The sequence below is a fragment of the Topomyia yanbarensis genome, chromosome 2 (assembly GCF_030247195.1).
Source record: "Topomyia yanbarensis strain Yona2022 chromosome 2, ASM3024719v1, whole genome shotgun sequence".
Classification (NCBI taxonomy): domain Eukaryota; kingdom Metazoa; phylum Arthropoda; class Insecta; order Diptera; family Culicidae; genus Topomyia; species Topomyia yanbarensis.
In genome coordinates this window covers 122,951,632-122,978,971 of record NC_080671.1, presented here as the reverse complement: position 1 = coordinate 122,978,971, position 27,340 = coordinate 122,951,632, and the positions used below count along the sequence as shown (strand labels likewise).

At 38.5% G+C, this 27,340-nt stretch overlaps 1 protein-coding gene and 1 non-coding gene across 2 annotated transcripts; both read left to right on the top strand.

Moving 5' to 3' along the window:
- Window positions 1-11,634: 11,634 nt before the first annotated feature.
- Window positions 11,635-11,741, top strand: LOC131686476 (U6 spliceosomal RNA). The gene has a single exon (XR_009305132.1). It is a non-coding gene; the product is annotated as a U6 spliceosomal RNA (small nuclear RNA).
- Window positions 11,742-13,936: 2,195 nt separating this feature from the next.
- Window positions 13,937-23,419, top strand: LOC131679705 (uncharacterized). Its single transcript, XM_058960440.1, has 4 exons — window positions 13,937-15,217; window positions 16,999-17,215; window positions 22,559-22,912; window positions 23,142-23,419. The coding sequence occupies exons 1-4, from the start codon at window positions 14,234-14,236 to the stop codon at window positions 23,417-23,419; spliced, it is 1,833 nt and encodes a 610-aa protein (XP_058816423.1). The 5' UTR covers window positions 13,937-14,233.
- The last annotated feature ends 3,921 nt before the right edge of the window (window positions 23,420-27,340 follow it).

Genomic DNA, 27,340 nt, shown 5'->3' with positions numbered 1-27,340 from the left:
CTCATGTACAAAAAGTTTGATGAAAATCTGAGAGGGTGCCGCCAACTCTAAATACTATTTAGCGCGAAATTCGTCAAATGTGGTTTTAAACAATTTTCTCCTTTGGGGAGAAAAACAGTTTTTCGCTTAAATTTGTCATCACCAAGCAGCAATATAGCATAGTGAAATGACGGTAAAGCTCTCTTTAATTAACCACTTTTCTTAATTTCTTTTCGAAATAAAATATCTCAACAATTCCAAAATATTTTGAGGACTGAAATCGCCAAAATATTCCCACCAAGGTACATTGAACCAAAAAAAAATCAGATCAACTGACTGCTGTATAATATCAATTGAAAACAATTTCATATTCAGATTAAAATTTAGCTTAATAATTGAAATTGCACGCACATTGACAATTTCTCTTTGAAATTGATTTAGTAAAAATTGGACTCCAAGCAGGGCATTTAAAAAATAATTAAATGGCAATATATCTATTCGAAAATATCTCTAGTCATAAACGATCGTTCGCGATTGTCACAAATAAAAGAACAAAGGCACAAGCATAGTACCACTCCTTTCATTCTTTCATAAATGCTGATAATAATAGTCCAAAACTGAACAAAAGCAGCTCGAAAAGTGTTCATAAAATAATCATTTGAAACACAAACGTTCCAATTGTTTAAATACCGCTACCATTTCCAATTTCACTGTTTGGTGTCACCACCACCACTATCTTCGCCTCTATTACCCCCAACAATGCTTCTTCGTGACGTGGGAAAACTTTTACCGCGTCTTTCATTCGTCGCTCAAACAAGTAACTTCGCAGTCTTCGATAGTGCTCGAAGAGTTTATAATTGGAAAGCCTCTTGACGAAGAGTTTCCGCACTGTGTATACTCCCTTCTGCCCAGCGCAGATAGCACGGCGGATGAGAACTAGTTTTAATTATAGGATTAAACTACCATCCCACCACCGGTTAGTTTTCCTCTTCAATTTTAATTATGCCTTTAAGGTGCAATTATTTGACTTTACGTAGGAAGTTTTTGGAATTTTAATCAAATTTTTATCACTTAACCAGAATGAAAAGAAATTGGCGGGTGTTGGAGGGTCGGGTGCTGTAGGGGCTGAGGAAACCGGAAAATGCTGATGTCTTCTAAATGAGGAAAAAATGAGATGAGAATGGAAATGCTTCAACTTGCGGGCAAGTGTGCCAGCTTCTGCCAACGTTGCTGCTCCAGGTGAATGAAGATTTGCGGCTTGAAGGGTTCAGGTTGGGAAGAATGGGGCAAAACTTTCTGCGGTTATTTGAGTTATGAGGCTGAAATGAGTTCTCCTGTCTGCCGGTTTTGTGGTTATTCTCCAAAGGTAGCATGTGTATGAGTTCTATGGCGAAAATTTGTGTTTTTATGCATTCCGGTAAAAACGATGGCCGTCCCGGATACCGAGCGTCCTCTAGCTCTTCCTGATGAGATCCTTGCAGAGGGTGAGGAATTAAAAAATGAAAAGGTGTGGAATTAATCTTTCGTTGTGGGTTTCGTGCACGCTTTCGACGTGCAGCAACTTTTCCGAGCGAGATTGGAATGCTTTTTGCCAACCTTCCGACCAGCTTAGCTTACTATCATCGCACTTTGCAAACATCAGCACTCATTAGGATGCTTTCAGATTGAATGCTCGGAGCTATCTGAACTGGCGAAATTTGCATAGTTGACCTAACGACATTGTATGTACTCATAGTTTACGTCATCCTCGCGCTTTCAGACAGTGAAGCTGCCAACGTTCAGAACTAAAAAGGGGGATAGGCGAGAGACTCATTATTTTCCTCTGCTCATAACTAAAATTACTTATTACTTATGTATGTATGGTTTAAAGCTTTAATTATGATAACTACAAGCCTTAGAAGAAGATTTTCTGTGATGAGATCAAATTTCCCACGAGTGAATAAAATGAGGATAGGTTTCAGTCCAATTAGGTTTTAACCTTGCAAAACATTACCGCAGCACATTCCGCTACCAATTAGTCAAGGGTTATTGCACCTGTATGATAGGCTGCCTTCAAACTATTGGAAATGAGGTGCAAATTTTAAATCTGTTTTGATCAATATTCGGATCAGAATATTAATTACTATACTCGTTTTTCATTCCCTTCATTGGTTTGATGAAAACCCATATACAATAGATGTTAATGAGACTAGTCCATATTTTTATTCAACACTTTTTTTTCCTGTTCGACTCTCCTATTCAATCGATACCTAATTTATGACGGAACTGTTGCACCAGGTCAGTTGGAAGAAAATTTACACCACATAATTCACGCATTGAATCCTAACGCTGCGAAACGGTTTCCCATAATAATCCGAATACCAGCTGACGAAGCATGAAAGGATAATAGACTGCTTAATATACTGTGCCTGGTCTGGTTCTTCTGGGCCGAATTCCTAGCGTTGTCGCTAGCACACGTTATGCAAATGGGAAGGGCCGAACCGCTTCTTATCTTTTCACCATTTTCATCGTTCATATTCACACTCGAACTGGCAAGCTTTATTCGGCAAAACTAGCAATGTCAGCGGCTCTGTCGCTACTTTCAAGGATATTTTCGACAACTTTTCGGCACTTTTTGCCTTCCGCTATCGCGTAACCCACAAGACATTTGCCATTGTACCCGGCCGTGTTCCGGGCGAGCAACAGGAAAGCGGTGGGTAGGAAAGTTTTGCCTGTTTCCGTCGTGCTGCGACCAAAGCTTTGGCGAGCGGCCAAAATTAAACATTGGAAATCGATTTTCCGGACCGGTCGGAGTTTACCAAAGTTCGATTAGCCATTTGCTGCATGGTGTTGGTCGCACTAGATACCGATGCAGTCGAGACGGTTCTTCAGTGTCCCAGACCATACATCCGCATTACAGAGGGCATCCATTTTAGCTTTAAGGAATTATTTACCTAATTCGGAGATGGCATGAATAACGAAAAAACAGGAAGGAAAGAAATTTTCGTTATACAGGGTTTAGGCTGGGATGGTCTTTGGCATCTATTGAATGCGTCAAATGGTAGACGGGTATGAAAATAAGGTATGTAACCAAACGAATGAAGTTTTATATTCATTTCATAAGCAAAGGATGTAGTTGGATAATTCGCTTATTCAAAACATCATTGTTTTACTGGTCTGGCTATTAGGTTTCATCTGGTATACGTGTCCTTGTATGATTTAGAAGTTAATAAGCATGCTTTTTATGCATATATTCTAAATTTGAAGATTTTGATTCTAACTTCCGCAATAAATCAGCTGAATGCTTAGTTTTGTATGATATGGTATTGTTTTACCGTAGAATACAGTTGAACATTTTTCTTACATTTATCTAACAATATTTTCTCTTTTTCCCATTCGTATGTTCCCATTCCTGGATATGATAGTTACAGAAACCCCTCAAACTTTTATCAGAAGGCAGGATGATTTTATGTAGTATTAGCAACGACAAACCTACACGACAACTAGAAGGATTTCGGTGTAAATTAGTGTCAAACGATTTCAACGTTAGTTGCGTTGGACCAGTTCCTCCATCTGCATAATGAGTCACACATCATCATCCAGCCAGCGACCCGCTTTGTCGTCCCGCTCCTGCGGTCGGAGGTCGTGAGGGGGTCTTCCGAACTCCCTTCTCAGGCGAGTATTTTGCTTTACATGACAGTTCGCTTTCTGAAAACCTCTTGGTTCATAGCATGCCGTTGCATACAACACTTGATTTCCTGTCCGTCTACTACCAGAACGTTCGTGGAGGGAGAACAAAAACACAGGCTTTCTTGCTTGCGCTCACTTCCTGCGACTATGATATTATCGTTCTTACCGAAACCTGGTTACGTGATGATATATTAAACACCGAACTAACGACGAACTACGCAATCTACCGAGGCGATCGCAACTCTTCTACCAGTCATCTACGTCGCGGAGGTGGTGTTCTCATAGCGATAAAGAAACATCTAAGTGGGACTATACTAAAAATGCCTGGATGTGAATGTTTGGAGCAAGTTGTCGTACGAGTTTCACTGCCAGGTCGATCGCTATATATTTGTTGCATTTATCTAAGGCCGAACAGTGATCCTGACTTGTACAACGTTCACTCTTCTGCAGTCCAAAGCATCCTGGACAAATGTAATAGGCGCGACAATGTACTTGTTGTAGGTGATTACAATCTTCCTATTCTTCGGTGGATTTTTGATGACGATTATAAGTGCTACCTTCCAGAAAATGCAACCACGGAACAAGAGACGGCCATCACAGAAACTTTGGTCGCTGGTGGCTTGTATCAAATCTGCTCTGTTAGCAACGTGAATGAACGGACCCTCGATTTAGCTTTCGTTAATGACACGGACGTGTTCGAACTGATTCAGCCTCCCACATCTATACTGAAGGTTGACTCTCACCATAAATCCTTCGTTTTAAGATTTGATATGCGTTCTGATGACGGTGAAGCTTTTGATACAATTAACGACGACTTCAACTTTGACTTTACTCGATGCAACTTCGATGAAGTCCCAATGGCCATTGGTGCAATGCAATTGGCGTGAGATGCTGGTTGGAAATGACTTAGATCAGGCAGTTGTGGCGTTCTATGATGCCATATATGAGATTCTACGCCGTAATGTTCCTAAAACGTGTCAGTAGAAAAGCAGAATATAAATTTCCGCGGTGGAACGCTGAGCTTGTTCGCCTATGCAACATACTCCGGAAACAACGAAAGCGATATTTACATCATAGGACCGACGACAACAAAACTATTCTTCTTCAAACTGAACTTAAATATGAAACAGCCCAGAACAGTGCATTCGGTGAATATATGAACCAAGTCAGCGCAGCCTTCGAAATAATCCTTCGACATTCTGGACATTTATAAACAGCAGAAAACGTTCCGTGGGTGTACCAGAAAATGTCTATCTTCGAGACAAAAATTCATAGTCCGCTGCCGAGTGGGCGAATCTTTTTTCAGATCACTTCCGAGATGTATTTACCAGGCCTCCTGTCTATCCATCGCAACAGTACCTTGAAACATTGCCAACACATAATATCAACCTTCCTCTTCCTAACGTAAATGATTCTGATATTGCGAGCGCTCTGTCCAGCGTTGATCCTTTGAAAGGGCCTGGTCGGGATAGCTTGCCTCCTGTGTTTATAAAGCATTGTGCCCGAGCACTTACTGCACCAATAAGTATTATTTTTCAGCGTTCAATCTCGGAAAATATATTCCCAACAGCATGGAAAGAAGCTGCTATAGTTCCTATTCATAAGGCTGGAGATAGGCACAATGTTGAAAACTACAGAGGAATCTCGCTGCTGAGCTGCCTAGCTAAAGTTCTGGAAAAGTTTGTTTACAATGCGATGTACGTTGCTTCTTCCAACATAATCGACGAACGACAACACGGATTTATGAAAAAACGTTTCGCCACTTCGAACTTAATGACGTACACGAGATTCCTAGTTCCAGCTGTAGAGAAGCATCAATAAGTGGACGCTATATATTTTGATTTCGCAAAAGCATTCGACAAGGTGCCCCACAACATTGCTGTTTTGAAGCTGGCGCGACTAGGCTTTCCTGAGTGGGTTACCAGATGCCTGCATTCTTACCTCTCACAACGATCTGCCTTCGTTAGAATTGGCACTACATGCTCAAGCGCATTCGTAACGCCAACCGGTGTGCCTCAAGGAAGTCACCTAGGGAGCATTGGGTTTTCTAAAACGGAACGCTGTCGATTTGGTGGATTTCTACGCACTGAAATCATTATACTGCGCACTGGTCCGGAGCACTTTGGAGTATGCTGTACAAGTATGGGCGCCATACAACGCCGTTCAAAGTAGCCGACTGGAGCGCGTTCAGGGAAGTTTTGTACGATTTGCTCTCAGAAAATTGCCTTGGAACGACCCTATCCGTCTCCGCCGTATAATAATAGATGCATGTTGCTAGATTTGCCAACGCTGGAGTCTCGCCGCACGTTCTTGCAAAGAATGTTCATTTTCGATATGTTGTCGAACAATATTGACTGTCCCGACATTCTCTCAAGGATTCATTTATTTGTTCCTCCTCGTGATATAAGCAATCGTCCGCTTCTGTGGATTCCAAGGCACCGCACAGCATACGGCCAGAACAATCCGCTAGACAGATGTTGTAGCAGATTCAACGAAACTGTTTTAGTTTATGACTTCCATACCACTAAATCTAATTATAAGTGAGCAATAAGAAATTTTTAACATTGACACTAGCAATAGCATTAAATGTAATCTGTACGATATATATCGAAGATGAAATAAATAAATAAATAAATTATGATTTCATCTGTCAATCGTTAAAAGTCTGAACAAGATGAGTTTGACATATTCAAACGAACAGAAGTTTTTCGAATTGAAATGAGCGGAGCATCTTATTTTAAGGTTTCAAGTAAAAAGTAAAAATTTGTGAAGAATTTTTTGCCGGCGTCGGCGGTAAAATGATGATGATAAGATATGTTCTACCATATACCATGCGGTAGACTTGGGTGCAACGCCCAACTCCTACTCTGCAGAAGGCAAAGAATTCTTCACATTTCCTTTCGATCATGCTCATATGAGCCTGCCTAGTTCTAGTTTTCCGTTCTAAGTTTATAACTGATTCGCTCTAGAATACCTATCCGTCTTTCAATTTCGTTGCTTTCGTTTCTCTTAGTCTCAAATTTGCCGAAAATAGCCAACAAAATCGATACAGTATTGTGGGTTTGTCTGATTTTGTGCTCCGGTTGACTTCATGAAAAGCAAATTGAAAAAAAAACAACATTTTTCAAACAACTACAGGATTTATTTTGTCGAAAGTGCAGTGTATGTCAGTTGTTCTAAATTTAGCAGATTCCTTAATATTTTATCAAATATCTCTCTTCTTTGAAAAGTCAGTGGATAAGTGTCAACTGGTCAACAAAATCGGAACATATATTTATAAGATTGTTGTTGTGCTTCTTCTTGTTTTAGTTAGTTTCCGTCGCCCTATTTCCGCTGCGAGGTCAAACACCGACCCCAGAGAGGTGACTCTCACTATCTGGACTAGATATCAACCTCGGTTGGGATTGAACCCAGACCAACTGGGGTGAGTAGCGCACCGGCGCCGTCTAAGATTATTGCTCACTTCAACAATTTCAAGATTAGTCAACTTTCTTTGAGCCACATTTTTTCAAGCTATGGTTGTCAATTTTCTCTTGTCCAGACTTTTACTGTATACTCTAAACTCTAAACAACACATGACAGTTTCGATGAATATCAGAGAGTTGAAGCAAAAATTATGTAACTCGTACTGACTAGAGTTTGTGTATTAAACATAAACAACGCCTTTGGTACTGACAAACGCAAATTTCCGTTTGACAGTACGAGTTACCGATTTTCGCGTGGTATTAGTAGATTTACCCTTTCTTCATACAATGATGGTATTTATAAACAAAGACTGGATCTTACCATTACAATTGTTGGAAATGCTGTCAGAAATTATTGTGAATTGCAAATTGGTCAATTCACCTATAAGAATGCAACCGATTTAACTGGTACATTGTTCATTTTTGGATTGTTAGTGAATTTCATTTGAATTTGAATCAATGGTTCACTATAATAAACACTTACTCGTTATGGAGGACGCAAAAAAGAGGTTTGAAGGTATATTTAAATTAACAATGATATTAAGTGATATGGGAATTACCGGTGACAACTCTCTGGCAGACGCGCTAGTACACAGAGTGCGCGCCACTCAGAAAAACAAGCGAAAGCGCCTTTGAACGCCAGCGCCTACTCGTTCAGTGAGCCATACGCTCGACTTCAAAACGGCCGGATATAAAGTTTTCAACAGGGTATAACTTCCGAACGGGTGATTATGGACAAGCGGTTTAAACTTCGCTTTGTAGGTGAAACCCAGTCCTAGCAGTAAAGTTACACAGGTTCAACAACAGGATAAAATAAAATCAAAATAATCAATAAGTCAGTACACAGCTTTCACAGCTATTTAGTCTCTTTGAAAAAGTTGTGTGTTTTGTAATGATAAAAATATCTTCGAACATTGCTAACGCGAAAAATCATGAACAAAAAAGTTACAAGAAAAAATAAGAATTGAAGGAGTTCACCATAGAAAACATCTCAAAACCATTTTTGAAACAAAAAAATCTGAGAATTCAAATGGCTTCATTCTTAAATTTGGAAAAATACGGGAAGTTTGGGTTTTTGAGTATCTAAACCCCAACATCACAAAAATATCGGATTCTCCCATGTGGTCCAGTTGAGTTTTCTTTCCATTGAGGAAAATATTTTACATATAGAGATTGAAGTATTGCGCAAACCAATGAGATTTGTGAATTTGTTAAACTATTTTAGTCCAGCTTTTGAGTTAAATTACATGGTAGAGATAATAACAAAAATACTGTACCATCAACAGCAAATTGTCCCAAAATCTCCACTTCTCGAATTTTGCCTCCCCCCTATCCTTAAGATCTATATACACAACCACGGATTTTTGGTAGTTTATTAATGTATTACATACAGGGCCGCCGAGAGGAAGGGGGGGACCGGGGTGTTTCCCCCGGGTCCAGAGTTTTGAAGGGGGCCCGAATTTTTAACAGAAACCAAAATTTTGAAAAATACTTTTTCGACAAAAAATTATTTGAGAATACAATTAAAAGTTCAATATCTTGTGTATGAGGTAACCAGAATAGCGAAAATTCTACCAACATTTTAATATTTTTGTTTTGAATTTTGTATGTCATGGAGCATGAAGAGAAGATCTCTCAGTTCACAATCCTGCAGTTGCCAATGATTCTAAGATGCATACGTTCAACTAAATTGCTAAATTGTGTTTGATTGATTTCGAAGAGAAAATTTAACTCTGCTACCAAACTAAATCAACTAGTTGGCAAGATTAGCTAACTAATGTAGCAAGTTAAATCCGCGTACAAAATCTTTTCGTTTTGGAGGAGTGAGCGTGAGATTTTGAACGTCGCTTCCTGAACGTAACGATTTTATTTTTATTTTTGAACTATTTTCTAGAAATCAGTTACAATATTCTTGTAAAATATTTTAAAGTGTGCTAACACACCAACACAAATAAAAGAACAATCCATGTTTTTATAGGATTATGAATGTTTTCGAAACCAGCATAGCGCAAAATCCAACCAAAACCCTTATTTGAAATTTGATCCATGTTTCTCATTTTTGTTCCATTTTTTTATTCCTACATGGATTTGAATTGTATTTGTATTTCTACAATTGTAAGATTCTGCCTTTTTTATCTTTTTGCATACTTTTATTTTATCCACTTTTTTACGTTCCCAACTTTTGCTTTTTTCTATTGCTAACACTATCACTTGCTTTAATTTATAGTTTTTTCTTTGTTATTTAATTTTTTTCGCAATTTTTTGAGAAAATTCTTCTTTCTTAATTTTTTTCTTATTGTTTCATATTTTAATACTCTGCTTTTTTATTTGTTTCTTTTGTCATTCCATCTAATTTTTAGAATTTGTCTATTTGCTACATTTATTCTTGTCATAGCCTTTTTCTATTTCCTTTTTATATTTTTTGCAATTTTAATTATTCAAATTCGTTCCAATTTATCTTTTTGTTTAATTTTTTACCTTTCTCCTATTTTCTACCCCATTTCCTAGTTTTTAGCTTTCTGTTTATCGTAGTTTTATTTTTTCCCATTGTTCATTTAATATAATTTTATTTATTTTTTTACCTATTTCTTAAGATTTAATTCGTTATTGTTATTTCTTCATGTTTTACATTTAACCTATTTTGAAAGTACTTTTTCAGTTGACCATTTTCCTATACGTTAACATTGATTTTTTTTATTTTCCTAAAAAAAACATTTGATTTATCTTTTCTTGACACTATGCGCACTTTTTCTTAATTTTACATTTAGTTCCTTTTTTTTTGAATTTATTTCAAATTTCATTTCTAGTGCTTTTTCTATTCTTTAAATAGAATCCATTTTATTCATTTTTTTCGTGTTAATATCTTCATTTTGTTGTTTCTATAGTATACCATGTTGGCTTTTTCCTATTATTTTTTGTTTTCCATTTTGTCTGTTTGCTCCGTTTTTGTTCATTACTCTAATTTTCTTTACTTTTTCGTCTTTTCATCATTTTAATTTTCCAGCTTTTCAAAATTTTCTGGTTCGTCCATTTTTTTAATTTCTTTATGGTTTTTTTTATTCTTGTTTTTTATATATACTCCTCTAGTTTTATGCATTCTTAGTGTTTTATTTATTTTTTTTCTATTGATTTAAATTTGTCTTGCTTTTAATGTTAAATAAATTTTATTATTCATGATTTATCGAGTTTTTCGGTTTTATGCATTTTTTATATTAATGTTTGTATTCTTTTTAGTAGTTTTTTTTTCATTTTCATTGATTCTAAAAAAAATTCCTACTTCCCTATCGATTTTTCAATATTTTCACCATTTGTTCAATAACGTTCGACTCTTTTAATCTTGGCAATATGTTTTTCTAGTTTCCTGTTTTCCTTTATAAATGTTTGATAGGTTTTGTTTTGGTTTTTCTCGAATGAACATTTTTTGACAATTGACATTAATTTGTTTATTTGGTTGATTTTGTTATTTTTAGCTCTTTTGTACATTCTTGTAATATTTAGTTTTCCTATTGTTTTTTATTTTTTGCCGTTGATCGCCCTTTGAATATTTTTAATTTTTGTAATTATTACATTTTTAATCTTGCCATTTCCTTACTTTTATAAATACTATTAACAAAAATGGCGCTTTTCAAAGTCAAAACTGTCGAAGAGGTATTAAAAACTCCCAAAGTATAAAAATTCTACGTTTTTTCCTTCATTGGCACTACAAAGAACTAGAGCAAAAAAATGGTACATAAATATAAAATTTCTACTATACTGTACTATACATAATATCAGTGAACTCCAATGGATTTCAAACATTAACTTTTTTGTACTCAGGCAATACACAGTGGTGGGGGCCCGTACGTTGGACCACTCGGGCCCGTATTTTCTCTCTGCGGCCCTGATTACATACTCATCTTACATTTTAGAATCAGGATGAGTAAGATATTAAGTTCGAAGTATGACCGTGGTCTTTTAAGATTTGCCTCAAGTACAAGTCTTACATGTGATTAAATCGTGTAAACAGTGATTTACTGGATGATTATAAATTCTGTATAAATCCATTAAATGAGGTTCTGGGCCACCCAGGAACTTGGAAGTTTACTGATGTGGTAGGGGACGGGAGGAGTTGTGAACCATGGGGTGCTGTGAACACCGCCAATATCCGCTAAGCAATAAATGATAGGAATGTGGTAGCTACTGTTAAATTTTTCTACTGTCGTGGCGTCACTTTATCACTGGCAAATGTTGCATAAACTAGCGAATAATTATACCAAAGAAAAAGTTTTTTTTTATTCAATTGCATTTGTGGCATGTGGAGTCCCGCTGATTTCAATGTAAATTAGTACAAAATATTCCTTGGGCAATTAGCTTTCATCGACAAAAAAATTGATAAACCTTACGTATGTCGATGGGTATACGTATTTTTTGAAGAGATGGAAAATTGGGAATTTGTGAACCATCATTACTGTGGATTCGTATACCATACATTTCAGTAGATCATAATATTTTTTTTAAAGAACTGTATCATAATGTGAAAATTGTCCTAGCTTCGGCTGGACATATACTAAAATTGGAACGATACAGAAAAGATTAGCATGGCCCCTGCGCAAGGATGACACGTAAAATCGTCATTAGAACAGACTTAATATCTTACGGGCTTAACTTTTGTCTTTTGGGTCGAGCTTAGGCAATGTAACTACTATGGCTATAAGTTTTCATAACTTTCCCTACCCAGTAATCTCTAGCTAAATGAATGTCGTTCAAATGTAAATAATGTGACTACATAGTCGAAATAAAAAAGGGAAAAAGATCTTAATATCTGTACTACAGAATGAATCTAGTAAACTCATCTTAGCTTTCGTTGCTCTTTGATTCGTGAACGAGACTACCTGAAATTGTATAAATAAAGTTTAGTGCCAAACGTTATTAAAATTCGTCGCTGTTGTGCTATCTTATACAAACGCCATTTTGGGGTAAACGGAGTTAGATATGTCACATCACTTGTCTAAAAAATCTCTAGAAAGTGGCGTTTTCAGAATTTTGACATTCTGCTTGATTACTGAGCTATAGCGAAAAACGTGCTGCGAAATTTTATAATTTTTGCATCGAATGACCGTGTCTGAGTATTGGCTCAAGTTATCTTGATGTATAAGATGTTTTTATGTGTAAAACTATCTGAGGAACACAATGGCATAATCATTTTTAAAACAAAAATACACTAATTGTGAGAAAAATGCAATTTAATTTTTAAACTGGAAATATACCATATTTGGAAACACTGTAACCAAGAATAACTATTTTTTCTAGATTTACTGACTCATTTACTTCAAATTGCATGTAACCGATTGTCTATAGAATAAATTAAACCAAAGATATGAATAAAAGTTAATAATTGATGATTTTTTTCTATGGAAAATTTTCCATGCACGATTGTGACACGCCATACAAATTTTGTCATCAATACACACCTATGACACGTGTGAGTGCGACTTTTGTTTACATTTATAGTCAAAACTCGCAACTTAGTCAACGGATCTTCGTAATATTTGAGAGATTAATACAGAATAGATAGAAGCATCGTTTGTCTTCTTTGGATTGTTTATACCATTTATAAGATTCAAGAAATTCAATCTCAAACTTTAAAAATCGTTTTTCTCGAAATGTGCAAAATGGCGCTTGTCATAAGATAGCACAACAGCGACGAATTGTGGTTGGGAATGACAAGTTGGTCGGTGTTAAGTCAGAGCGGAATAAGCAGACAAATCTGAAAAGGAAGATTACGATAATATTGGATCAAACAATTCTTCAGCTAACTTTCACTTTTTCCAGATTTGTGAAATTTAATAATAATCACGAATTATGGTATAAATTTATTTCGATTCATAATGTGAGGAATGTAGTGATTGAACATTTAAACCAGTTTTTCTTGAAATTAATAAAAAAATACCACTAAGTACGGTCTGACTTAAAGATGAAATAATGTGTCCCATTTTTCATAGATGATAAGAATCCAAACGTAGCTGTAATACTGGAGCAACAGAAAACAAAAACTATTACAAGATACAAAAATATATATCTCTCATCATTATGAATGCAGAAGACAACTTGGAAATTAGTTTTCCCTTCAGCACATTCTCCGTTCACCAGCACTTTCCACAGAGCTGCAGTCATTCCCTGTAATAACTAACTATTTCATATTTTTGAATTTCCCTGAAGAAGTATTATCATTCACTCAAACTGAAAGAGCCAGTTAAAAATTTCTTGAAATAATTTCAACCATCCTAGAATTCGTTTCTTGTGGAGAATAAACAACATCGGTGTACTAAGATTCACCAAGCTACTGGGGGAATATTTCAAACCGTAGGAATGTTGCATTTTTTACCGTTTTTGCCAGCACTACTGGCAAGGGATATGCTATACTTTTCATACTCTCATCTTGGTGGCCTGAAAAAAATGTATCCTTTCGTTAGCAGCTGCGTTTCATTTTTGTGGGATGCGGCAAAATTACTTATTCGTGCTAGTTTTTCCTCATCTCGGCATCAAGCAGAAGAGAAGCAAATTGTCAAACGGGGAAAACTGATGGTGCACGATGGTTTGTTTGATATTTTTTGGCAAACTCCTCATGTTTGTATTTGATGTTTTGGCAGTACTTTTTAACACACAGAGAGTGGTGAAGAGATTCTACACATGTAGTAGGCATCATATTTCAAAATACAAGTAACTATTATTTTAGAAACCACGGTTTTTCTAATTATCAGTGGGAGGGTTTTAGAGAGTAGCTGAAAATTGTAACGAGAATATTACAACTTTAATACATTTCTATTTCTCTCCTCAACAGGTTCCGATACGAATCACATCTTGGAATATTGCTGTGAACACTCTTCCAATCGAATGCCGTGTCGAACCGGCTACATTTTCGAAAGCATAATCTATGCATATTTCGACCTCATCAACCTCAACCGGAACTATATCGAAAACAACGCCCAAAAAAATATGCTACCCATAGAGAACTTCAGCTGAAGACAAGCACAAACAATCAGGCGAACGTGCAGGCGCCGACAACCAACTGCAGCAGCTATCACGCAACAACCAGGAAATTTGTTCAGTTGTGCCTCCCGCCGGCGATAAACTGCCAAACAATGAAACTTTCTTATAAATTATCCTATTTCCTCAATCTATATTTCATTTTCGCGACAACGACGGCCCTTTTCGCGAAGTCCTCGACGGCCGCCAAACCATCGAAGGACGTGCCAAGCATCGACCTCGGCCATCATCCCGCGTTGTTGTTGTTGCCGGGTGGAAAGGACACAGCAAGTTCAGCGCTGGCAACTGCTTGGGACCAAGGTGCCAATAATGGGAGGCGAAGTTTGTCCACCCCACCTCTACCCCTGGTGGTGCGAGATAAATCAGCACCGGAGCGTAGTGACTTTCGCGATGCGGCAACACAATTCCTCGCACATCCCAAACCGGTTAATCATCATTTTTCCTCCCCTGGTTCGATGCTTTCGAGCTCGAAAGTGCTGGCAGGGGGAGAGTCACACGGTGGCAGAAACCGGACGAAGGTGAATTTTAATATTTTGTACGAGAGTCACCCCCGGGAAGATGCTAACGAGAGCGTTGGCGTTGATGATCGATTCGGGACGGCGGAAAGCGGGACTAGTGGAACTACTCGAAACAATGAACCGGAGATGAGTGTTTCGAGACAAAACTCGGAAAGTGATGAGGGAGAGTACGATGCGTTCGATGCCAGAGGTGATAATTACGAGGATGACAAAATAATCAATCCGGCGGCTTTGGATAATTTTTTCGATAAGTCGTCAACCGGAGAGGGCTCTTTGCTGGGTGGTGGAGGAAGACTGGAGAATAAAGGCACTACCGAATCCGACTATGACGGTGAGGAGGAGGACAGTGACGAAGGAAGTGAGATTGATGAAGACTCCTACGGCGAGGGAGGTGATATACTGCCAGTGGATGGAGCGTTTGAGAGTTTTGGCAAAACCGGTGAAGAGCCCGGGGTGAAAGGTGATAGTGCACTGCCTTATTTTTTGGTGGAACCTCAGAGCACGCATGTTATTAGAAATAAACCAGCGATTTTGAAGTGCAAGGCGGCGAATGCGTTGCAGGTGAGTTTGCGAAGAATGACGACGAACTAATCCATAATGAACATTGTTTATTAAATTAATCGTTGCTCAACTCATTACGAATGGGTTTTTAGCATCCGTTTATAAACTAAGCGTTGTCGGAATCCCCGAAACACTCGCATACAAATTCCAATTATCAACTGCCTATCTTGCCTAGTGCTTCTCCATCAAAGCTTCATCGACTGAGCGTCCATTACGCAAATGTTCACCGAGGGGCTCGTTGCGACCGTGCCTCCCAGGGTGCTTAATCATTTAATCCACTTTCAAGCTCTGATACACAATGTATGCTCCATGTTTCCCCAAAACTTCCAGCTACGCTACCCCTTCAGGTCACCCCTCTCGGGATTGCATGGGGTTTTGGCGGACTAAGCTTTGTGCTGTACCGCTCCACACTTTCCATCAGGGCAAACGGGGGTTCTATGCAAAATTCCCCATTTACAAGCTCAATAAATCACTCGGCGGGAAATTAAACAAAGCCGACTTCGTGCCTGTGAGGAAAGAGAAAATGATGCTCAAATGTAATCTCACACGAGCTTAAGGAAAATCTTTTTTCCGCAGTCGACGAGGATGAAGATCCGCAGGCTTTGCATATCCATACATATACACATACACCGATCCTCGGTACGGTACCGTTCGTGCAGTATGTATAATAGGCAAACAAGAACGAAAGTGGGAAATTTTAATGCCAAAGCTTGTTTTCCGGAAACTGCAAAATGCTAATGCTTTTGCTTCCTTCATTCTCGGTGAGCAGCAATGGCCAAAGTACACGTATCACTTGTTTTTGGCTTGTCTAACCATTCTCTGAAGACGTTGGAGCGGGGGAGGGGAACGAGCAGGAAACGAGATGGTGATGCCTTCTAAGTGAAACTCTCGTATTTAACGGAACGATCTTTTACTTTTCCCATCAACAACAACAGCTGGAAACAATTCAGTTTCGACGTTGTATCCTTGGCACTGATGGAAAGGGGGCTCGGGGGGAAGGGCAGCAATAAAAGGATTATTTTATTTAAATTTCTTCTCCCTAGCAGTGATTTGGTTGCTGGCGGAAGTTTCTTTCCTTCTTTAAAGATTTCGGTCAAAGCTGTAGCCTTGGTTGCTGGCAGTTTTATTGCCTTAGCCGAGGGACCCAAGCAGGTTGACCCAATTGAAATTAAATCTTTCTTTCTGTTGGCTTTTTTCCCAAACTCGAACATAAATTACATTCATCTTCAAATTAAATTATGCTTTCACAAATTGACATACAACACACATAGAACTCTAATTTACTGCTATTGGATATCAGTATACCCCTCGTTTCCGACGGTAAACCGTGTGGGAATAGCATTCTTAATATTTAATACTTTCACCATCACCATTTCCTTAGAATCCAAACAAGATTCAATTTGGTATTCAAAGTCTAGCCCCTATCTCCATGCCACTGTTTTCATTTAAATCCAAGTATGGCTGTCTGAACTGTTTTACTCCTGGCTGAATACAATGAATATTTCATACGAAACTATTCCGGGCACTTTTACTCTCAACCTCCGGATCTAGTGAAACATTTCGTTAGCAGGTCCCCATTCTCAATCCTTGTTGTTTTATTCAATTTAGAGCTTAAATACCAACCGAATGCGATGCAATTTGAATAAAGCCGAAGAAGATACCGAGATCTTCTATGAAAAGGCCCTACCCAAAATCCGAAACTAATACTTAGCTTTGATTTGACTGACATTAGTTTTTGCTAAAACGGCCCTCAACTGTTTTTTTCTCTTCCTCATCGACAGGTGCACTTCAAATGTAGCGGTAGTAACAAGCCACCGCCATCGGTGGAGGAATCACACGTGGATCCACACAGTGGCGTTCACTTTCAGGAAGTGACAGCGACTATATCGCGGGACCTAGTGTACGAGTATTTCGGAAAGCCGCCGTTCAAGTGCGAATGTCACGCATGGTCTCCCCGAGGGAAGACCATAAGCCAACCGGCATCGATCGTTGTTGCGTGTAAGTATTGATTGATATTTTACAGTTTGTTTGCATTGCTTGTGTCACCGCGGAACAAGCTTTTCGACCAGCTATTGGTTCATTGAAGGAACGCGTAGTAACAAGTGCGCACCTATCAGTTTTTGTAAAATAACTATTGGTAGAAAAGCACTAGAAAATCGGCATGATTACAAATTATTACTCTCATCACACGTCTTCAAAACGTAATACTAGATATCTCTTTATTTTGCTTGTAATCCAAGAAATAGTTATTTTCTTATGAATACTCAAATGCGTACTTTTACCCCATGGTCGGGGCAAGAGTGCGCATAGCACGGGGCAAAAGTGCGCACAGCTTAAATAGCCGATTTATTTCCGCCCATAAATTAAACTAATCTAATTTAGGATATCCATCCCCTCTTACTCTTCCTTCATAACTTTAAAGTACCCCTCCCTCTGCCTCGGTTGATGTTGTTCAGTATTCCATTATGTTGAAAAAACTTGGATGTTTCATTTTTTAGACAATGTGGTTCATGATCAAACTGTCACCCCTGGTAACATCATTATTTGTCATAGTTGGGTAGATCACTACAAGAATTCTTGCGAATATGCTATTTATATTGGAAATACATCTTTATTTACATATTCATAGTTTTTTGGTTCTTTTTTAATTACTCGGCACTCTATATTTTTCCTTGGAATCAGTTATGCTGATGCTTTTGTTCCTAAACCGCTCATATCAGTCGTAATTTGACCGGTGAGCTCGCAGTTATTGAAGATGCTGGTCCCTTCTTTAAATCATGGAAGAATTAGTTCAATTTTTATATAAAAAGTTTCACTCGCGTCTTTTGATTTGGGGCGGATATGCCATGCGCACTTTTACCCCACTGTCAGTTTTTTAACTTATTCAATTGTTACGAAAATTACTGAATTTTTTTCATTAAATCAAATATATCTCGCACGAACCATATGTTGAAGATTTTTAGGGTACTGTAGTTTTATAGATCCTGATTTATTCAAACAGCTAATTTATGATTCCCAAAATTCAAAAAATAATATCAAATCAGCGAAAATGGTCCTTCCCCCTTAATTTCAAGCCACTATATTCAAACCTTTCATGCTAATATGTGCGATTAGTTGACTTAATGATACACTAAATCCATACAGAGTTACCAGGTTCTAGCGCTTGTGTGCTTCTAAAAGTCCTATGCGCACTTTTGCCCCACGCGCACTTTTACCCTAACTTACTCTATCACATGCTTAGGGACTGTCGTTTTTCTGTACAACTGTACAATTTTGCTTACCTGCCGCGAAGTGTAAAAAAATGTGAACTTTTGACAATTTAAAAATTGAAAATAATGAATCGTTCTGAACTTTTATGGGTTGAACATCCTGGCTTCGTAATTCATATGGGTCATTTCACGCGAAGTGATCAAAAAAAGATGCAAACTTGAAATCGACCTTCACGGATTTGAACAAAATTTGGAGGAATTGTTCATCTAGGGCCAATATATAAAAACCCAAATTTTTGTGTCAATTGAACCACCCCTCGTGTCATGGGAGCACCCCCTGTTTTGGAAAATTGCCAAAACCCTTGATTTTCTTTTGATCATATCGCCGGTTCTATTTACTCTAGAATCAAACCACAAGATGGTTTTTGAAGAAAATTGTTCAAGGATTCTAAAAAAAATATTATTTTTTGCCGACAGTGTTGCCAACTATGCAATTTTTTCAGTTAAATATTAAAAGTTAATTTTTCTCTCAATACGTATATTTTAATTTTGAAAATTTTAATGCCATCGCGTTCCTCAGACATTTTTACATAAAAAACACTCATCATCCCAATATAATATGAGCGCATCCTGAGATATACCGTTTTGAAGGGAAAAACTCCGATTTTCTCATATAAAAATCCATTTTTATTGGCCAAAATTGAGAAAATCTTCAAACTGTCATAAAAATCGACCCTGATTTGCTAAATACGTAGTTTTTCATTATTTCTCGTCTACTTCACGAAAAATTATGTTTGAACTCCGAATACTCAAGTTGGTTTTATAGTGTTGTGCGCTTGCGATTTTATATGAAAAATTGCGGTTTTTTCTCTTCAAAACGGTGTATCTCAGGATGCGCTCATATTATATTGGGATGATAAGTGTTTTTATGTAAAAATGTCTGAGGAACGCGATGGCATTAAAATTTTCAAAATTCAAATATACGTATTGAGAGAAAAATTAACTTTTAATATTTAACTGAAAAAATTGCATAGTTGGCAACACTGTCGGCAAAAAATAATATTGTGTGTAGACTCCTTGAACAATTTTCTTCAAAAGCCATCTTGTGGTTTGATTTTAGAGTAAATAGAACCGGAGATATGATCAAAATAAAATCAAGGGTTTTGGCAATTTGCCAAAACGGGGGGTGATTCAATTGTCACAAAAATTTGGGTTTTTATATATTGGCCCTAGACGAACAATTCCTCTAAATTTTGTTCAAATCCGTGGAGGTCGATTACACGTGCCTTGATCACTTCGCATGGAATGACCCATATTAATTCAGGATAAAATGAGTCGCATAATTCACCGTTATCATAAACAGTGTAAGAAATATTTTTCCTATCTGAATATAACTCACCGGTAAACAAGATTTTTTCATTTTTGTGGAAGCAAATGTGGAGGTGATGAATATCTACTCCATTACTCGATTATTGTATTAAAAAGTTTGTGACCATCTGACAATAATGAATGAATTAATGAACTAGTGATAATTAACCTAATCATAATCGGGTGCGCGACATTTGGCATAAATACGTTAGGCATAAGTACGTTAGGCATAAGTACGTTAGGCATAATGGACGTTAGGCATAATGGACGATAGGTATAATTCACAAAATTATAAAAATAATCGCAAGGCTTTCGTTAGAGATTTTGCTTGTTTTTTTTCATGTTAGGAAAAAATGGCGCTTTGCTATACCATACCTTCGCATAACTCTAGCGAGAGACTCCAAAATGAAAAATACCATGCGAGATATTTACCCCTTACAAGTGCAGAGCTTTTTTTTCTATTTTTCTGCAGACAAAATGAAGAAAATATCCCTTCAGTTTTGATACAGGCAAATTTTTAGCCTTTTAGATGTATTACCAATACAGTTGCATCCAAATATTTAAAAAAAGTAAAATAATGAACAGACTTTTGTAACGGCATTAAATTGGCAAGGGACTGGGAGGTGAAGTATATTTTTCAATGTTAAGAGCCATAGTACTCAAGGGAGAGCAAGGAGTTGAAGATTGGTTCCGACAGCATGAAATGCAAAGTTACTTTACGCGCGTCCGGACATGCCGCAGACTCGAGTGATTCGCATTTCTAATGCTAAAAGATCCTGACTCCTGCGGTAGCAGACAAAGGGTTAAGTCGCCGGGAAAATCTAAGCTTGCTCATATGACCCTTTCCACGCTTTACTAAACTTTCTTCCTTCAACTCCTTGCTCTCCCTTGAGTACTATGGCTTTTAAAAAAATATACTTCATCTTCCAGTTCCTTGCTAATTCAACGCCGTTACAACATTTAACAAATTGATTCAATAGGTTGTTAATAAAAAATGGGAAAAATAATAAACAGACATTAAGTTTTCGATTTAATGGAAACCGGCAGTGTTATTTACAGGATCCACATTAGGCTACGGATTCTACATTTGTGACGATACCTTTTTCGTTTCGGTAACTCATCACAGTACAGGAATAAACTCTCTCTCACATCAAAGAGTTTTCGTAGTTCTATTTGTGATGGCCTCGAGAATACAGTCACTGTGCTTAAGAATATGGGAGATAATCAATATAGAACCAGCAATATTCGTATATTCGTTGAATGAATAATAAAATGCGTCATTCTTTCTTTCATGAGCTGTTCTTCTAGGTTATATATTTTCTTCTTGGACAATCACACCTTGCATGCATGAAGAACTAATCTAAGTTAATCCTTACATACCCAACTTTTTTCTATCGTTCATGGTTCAAGAAATACGAAAAACATGCTTTGAAAGATGCTCAATATTTACCTTCCGGTGCTCAACACAATTCTCCTAGAAAATTTTCAATACTCTATATGCTAGGAAAAGATAGTCGAAGATACGCTTTAGCAATTTTCAATAATAATGGAAAATAATAAAGATATATCAAAATTTCATTTATCAACGCCAACCGTCAATACCTGTGGTGGTACTGCTACAGCAGAGTTATATCAGACTAATAGCAATAACTTCAGTTTTAAATTCTAATAGTCCGAGTTACTGGTCTTTCTTGTTTTTGTGAGTAAATTCTACTTAAATCAAAGGTTTTGGCTGTTTACGTTGTTGTTTACAAACAACATGGGCATCATTGGGTTGATGTGCTTTATTCATACCTTAATACAAAATAGACTGATTTTAAACAAGAGTATTTAGCCTATTTTAGAGACGTGCAATTTGTTCATTCGTTCATTCGCTGCTCATTCGTTCTGCAGCTTTTATTTGAGTGAAGATTTCTTGAGGCATATACAATAGAATAAAATGTTAATCGAGTTTTATCAGCTTCCAGAGTAATTAAAGAAAATTCAAACATTTGCGCTCTTATCACCCGAGGCTGTCACCACCAAAAAGTTATTTCCTTAAAGGATACTTTAATATGATATTTTATGCCTAACGTCCATTATGCCAATCGTCCATTATGCCTAACGTATATTATGCCTAACGTCCATTATGCCAAACGTATTTATGCCTAACGTCCATTATGCCTATCGTACGTATGCCAAACGTCCGTATGCCTAACGTATTTATGCCTAATGGGGTACACCCATAATAATCAATATGGATATTTTCGGAATGGCCTTGAAGAGTGGGTGTCACAAACGAAATTCGCTATAACCCAATCAATATGGGTATTTTTGGAAGTTGAAGTTGTAGTACAAATAGTTTTAATTAAACAGTTAAATTTACTTGAATTTAAGCAATGTGTTTAATTTGAATCAATTCAAACCCCCAACTCACACCACATACGTCTCTTTCTTCTCTCATTTCCATTCTTACTGCACTCTTCTGGATGAACACATAATAATACTTTGCATTTCGCTGGTTTATGATTAGATTTTATATTCGAGGATGTTTTGGATGGTTGCCCAGATTTTTCATGCAGGAATTCCGGTTGACCGGAAATACCCATATTGATTGGGTTATTGCAGTAAACCGGAAGTCGCCATCTTTGATTTCAAAATTTGCTTCAAAAATCAATTTCTGGCACCTACTCGTCAAGACTATTCCGAAAATACCCATATTGTTGATGTGCGGGCCATAAGGAGTCCAGACCCATCTCTTCCATATTTCCGAAAATCTTCTAAGTCTTTTGCATTCAAAAGGACTTTCGCAACGACATACTGGAGGAATTAAAGGTGGAAATTCGGACCAACTTCAAAACGTTGATCGACGCTGTACCAAAAACATCGGTTCCTGGACCGCGACAATTTTCCTTTAATTCTGCTAAAAGAAAGAGAGACAACGATGATACAGGCTCCAATCTTTTTAAGCTGCTACGCTGTGGTACTGATGCCGCCGGTTCATTGACACCATCCATCGCTGTGAATCGTGAAGATAAAAAGTTTTGGTTGTACCTGTTAGGAATTTCACCCGATGTTCCCGATGAAAGCGTCACCAAACTGCGGATAAACTCGGAAATTCGGACATCACTGTCGTCAAGTTGGTCCCTCGTGGCAGAGATCCTAGAACGCTGAATTTTGTCTCCTACAAAGTTGGCATGCTCACGGATCTCAAAGAAAAGGCTATGACGGCGTCTACATGGCCAGTTTGGATTGCTTATCGTGAGTTTGAAGAGAAGTCGGATTTCAGAAAGGTTTTTTGGAAACCGAATGCGCCCGACTCAGCAACAATGACCGCTTCCACTGCTCTTTGCACTCCTCCCAACTAGTAACATCGCCTGTTTCACATCCTGTATTGCCTGTTCCCGAAGTTGTCGCACAATCCGAGCCGTTTCTTTCCGTTTACTACCAGAACGTGCGAGGAATAAGAACGAAAACACAAGAATTCCATCTAGCGCTTTCTTCTAGTGACTACGACATCATTGTCCTAACGGAATCCTGGCTGCGACCGCAACTCAACAACCAGTCATCTGCGTCGAGGTGGTGGCGTCCTAATAGCGGTAAAGAACAACCTCGTTGGCTCGCAGCTAAACTTGTCTGGAATTGAACGCCTGGAGCAAATCGCCGTGCGTATCGCCATCCCGAATCAATCTGTATATATTAGCTGTGTTTATCTCAGGCCAAATAATGATCCGGATTTATATCACGCGCACGCTAATGCCGTTCAATCAATTCTAGAGAATGCTGGCAGCACAGGACACTGTTCTCGTCTTTGGAGACTACAATCTTCCACGCCTTCAGTGGTCTGCTCGATAATGATCTAAAATGTTACCTACCTACTAATGCCTCTTCGGAACAAGAAATAGCTGTAACGGAGTCTATGGTTGCAGGCAGTCTGTACCAGATCTGCTCATTGACGAATGTGAACAGGAGGATCCTCGATCTTGCATTCGTAAACAACACGGATATCGTAGAGCTGCTTGAACCTCCGACTGCTATTCTCAAAGTCGATCCTCACCACAAACCGTTTGTCCTGCGGCTAAATGTATGTACCAACACTGGAGATGATTCATTTCATTCGATTGACGACCTTGATTTTGACTTTAACCGTTGCAACTTTGACGAAATCTCCGCACTGATTGCCACTGTCGACTGGACCGACTTAATGTGTTGTAATGAGCTTGACGAAGCAGTCGCGCTGTTTTATGGCAATGTATATGACATACTCCGCCTAAAGGTTGCACTGAAACGAGCCAACAGGAGGGTGGATTTCAATTTTCCATGGTGGAACGCTGAGATTCGCCGTTTGCGTAATGCACTGCGAAAACAGCGCAAGCGTTATTTCCGCCATAAGTCAGACGAAAACAAAGTTACTCTTCGACGGATAGAGCTGCAATACGAAACTGCCCGGAATACCGCTTTTCGTGAGTATTTCAATCATGTGCAAAATAGCCTTCGCGACCACCCTGCAACATTTTGGAAATTCATTAGCAGCAGAAAACGATCTGGTAGTACTTTCACTGACGTTTTGTTTAGAAACGCAAGCGCACAATCTCCAACTGATACCGTAAATTTGTTTGCTGATTTCTTTCGCGGAGTGTTTAGAAGCGACTATACCGTCCCTTCGGAAGAGTATTTGGAAACATTACCATCGTACAACATAAATCTCCCCCGTCCCACTGTAAGTCGAGCTGACGTCTTGAAGGTTCTGACTGCTGTTGATTCGTCGAAAGGGCCTGGCCCCGATAGTCTCTTGCCCCAATTTATAAAAAGCTGCGCCCACGTGCTGTCTCTTCCAGTGTGCATCATTTTCAATCGATCTCTCGCTGTAGGCATTTTTCCTATCGCCTGGAAAGAAGCTGCTATCGTTCCCATCCATAAGACTGGAAATATTCACAACGTCGAAAATTACAGATACAGTATCTCATTATTAAACTGTCTCTGCAAAGTTCTCGAAAAGCTGGTCTACAACGTCACGTATGCATCTGCATCCCACATTATTTCGGAGTATCAACACAGGTTTGTCACGAAACGATCAACAACTTCCAACCTGATAGCTTACACTTCTAAGTTGTTTCTCGCCGTCGAGAAGCGTCATCAGGTGGACGCAATTTACATCGATTTCTCAAAAGCTTTCGATAAAGTACCGCACAACATCGCAATCCTGAAATTAAAGTGTTTGGTATTTCCTACCTGGCTGACTAACTGGTTGCAGTCGTATCTTTCCGATCGCTCGGCATTCGTGAGTATATAAAAACACGCGCTCAAGCACATTCAGAACACCCACCGGTGTCCCGCAAGGCAGTCATCTGGGCCCGCTTATTTTTATTTTGTTTATTAACGATATCTGTAGATATCAAGTCTGGGAAATTGCTATACGCGGACGACCTCAAAATCTTCCGAATTATCGCTTCTGCACTTGACGCCGCGGCGTAGTGCTTCAAGAAGAAATCTGTACTATCCAAGAATGGTGTACGCTTAACGGAATGGGAGTCAACGTTAATAAATGCAAAGTAATCAGTTTCGGACGCTGCCGATAAATGTATGCTACTCGATCTGCAGACTCTGGCGACTCGCCATATCTTGGTGCAAAGAGTTTTTGTTTTCGATTTGCTGTCAGGTAATATCGACAGTCCCGATCTTCTCTCGGGCGTTAATTTGTATGCGCCTCCTCGTGTTCTTCGTAACCCCACTATGTTGTGGATCTCTAGACACCGGACTCCATATGGACAAAATAATCCACTGGAATGATGATGCCGCAGATTTAACGAAGTTTCTTCAGTGTATGATTTTAACGTTTCCAAGCATAGATATAAGTTATTAATAAGAAATATATAGTTCTAAAATATGTCTGTACGATTTATACCGAAGATTGGAAATAAATAAATTAAAATAAAATATTTTTTGCAAAAAACCGTGTTAATTGCGAATTCCGCGCAAAAAAGAATTTCCAAAAATATTCTAAGTCTTTTGCTGAGAGTTTTTTTACGTGGATTTTCCGATTAACGCGGTTTTTTACGCGGTACGTATCCCCCGCGTAAAAAAATCTCGGTGTATACCAGCAAACGGTTACGAAATCGTGATGAATTAATATCGAAGATGAAGTGCTTGACAAGCCCGTTGAAGAGACGAACCATCACTAAAATCTGACTCTTGGTAGAGTAGCATTTCGATGCGTAGCAATGTTCGAGGGCGAAGAACTCGGTTTGGGGCGTAGAGGTTAATTTGTACAAGGAGATCGGAGACCTCGTACACAGCCGACATAAGCTTAGATATTAAAATGACCAGCGATGCGTGTCTACGCTCCTGTAAAGTATGATGTCCTAATAGACTGAAATGGTTTTCATATGGTGGCAGGTTCAACGGATCATTCCAAGGCAATTGACATAAAGCATATCGTATAAATTTGCGTTGGACAGCTTCAATCCTTTCACTCCACGTTATATGATAAGGATGCCAGATAATATTTGAAAATTCAGACTGCGAGCGCACCAGTGAGCAATATAAAGCCTTACAACGCAAATGATCCCGGAGTTCGCTGGAAATTTTGAACATAAAACCCAGCAGACGAATTGCTTTGTCAATCCTCGCTGATAATGATTGGTATAAGTTAGCCTTTCATCAAGAATAACGCCTAACTCTTTTACGTGGTCAACGTGTTGTAGTTGAGTTCCAGCAATGTTGTAGTTGAAATTAATGGGAGTTCAATAAAAAATGAGAATGATTTCAATACCATTCTGTAATTAAAGTAAAGAGCGTATTTTTTTTTCTCCAAGAGAATTGCTCTCTGGACTCCCTAAAAATGGGTGGCATGTTTTTTTTTCGCTGGGGTGCTGTCAGTTCAATCAAAGATGGCGTCGAAACAACAAGCACTCCGCGAGCGTGTTGTACGGTTTTACGAAACGCATGGTCATCGTGGAAAAAAGGTTACGGTAGATCACATTCGAGACAAAAACGTACCAGTGAGTACAGTTTACCCGATCCTGGCATCCCTGAGCGTGGCGCGGAAGGTCGATAACGGCCGTCCGGCGAAGATAATGACGAAAAAGAAGAAGGAAGCTTTGAAGAAGCTGTTCAACAACAAGGACGGAACAAGTTTGCGTGACGCCGGCCGAAAATATCACTGCTCCCATACCTTGATTCATCGAACCTCCAAGATGGAGGACATTATCTGTCGGAAGAAAACTCGGTTCCTCGAGTACACGGACGAGAAGAAATCACAGTGCCAGTGGATGACGAAGAACTACCGCAGGACGTCGTTCGTGCTGGACGACGAAAGTTAGTTTCCGCTCTCGAAGACACACATTCCAGGAATGACAGCTACTATTCCAGCGACAAATCGGCCACACCCCCTGAAGTAAAATATAAATTTAAGCATGAATTTGAAAATGAGATATGCTGTACACCGCCATGTCAGACAGAGGGTTTTTAAAGCCGAGCGGTCTGGCCATCAATCAACAAGTGTACCAGAAGGAGTGTCTTGAGAAAATTCTTCTGCCATTCTTAAAGGACTATTATGCGGATGGGA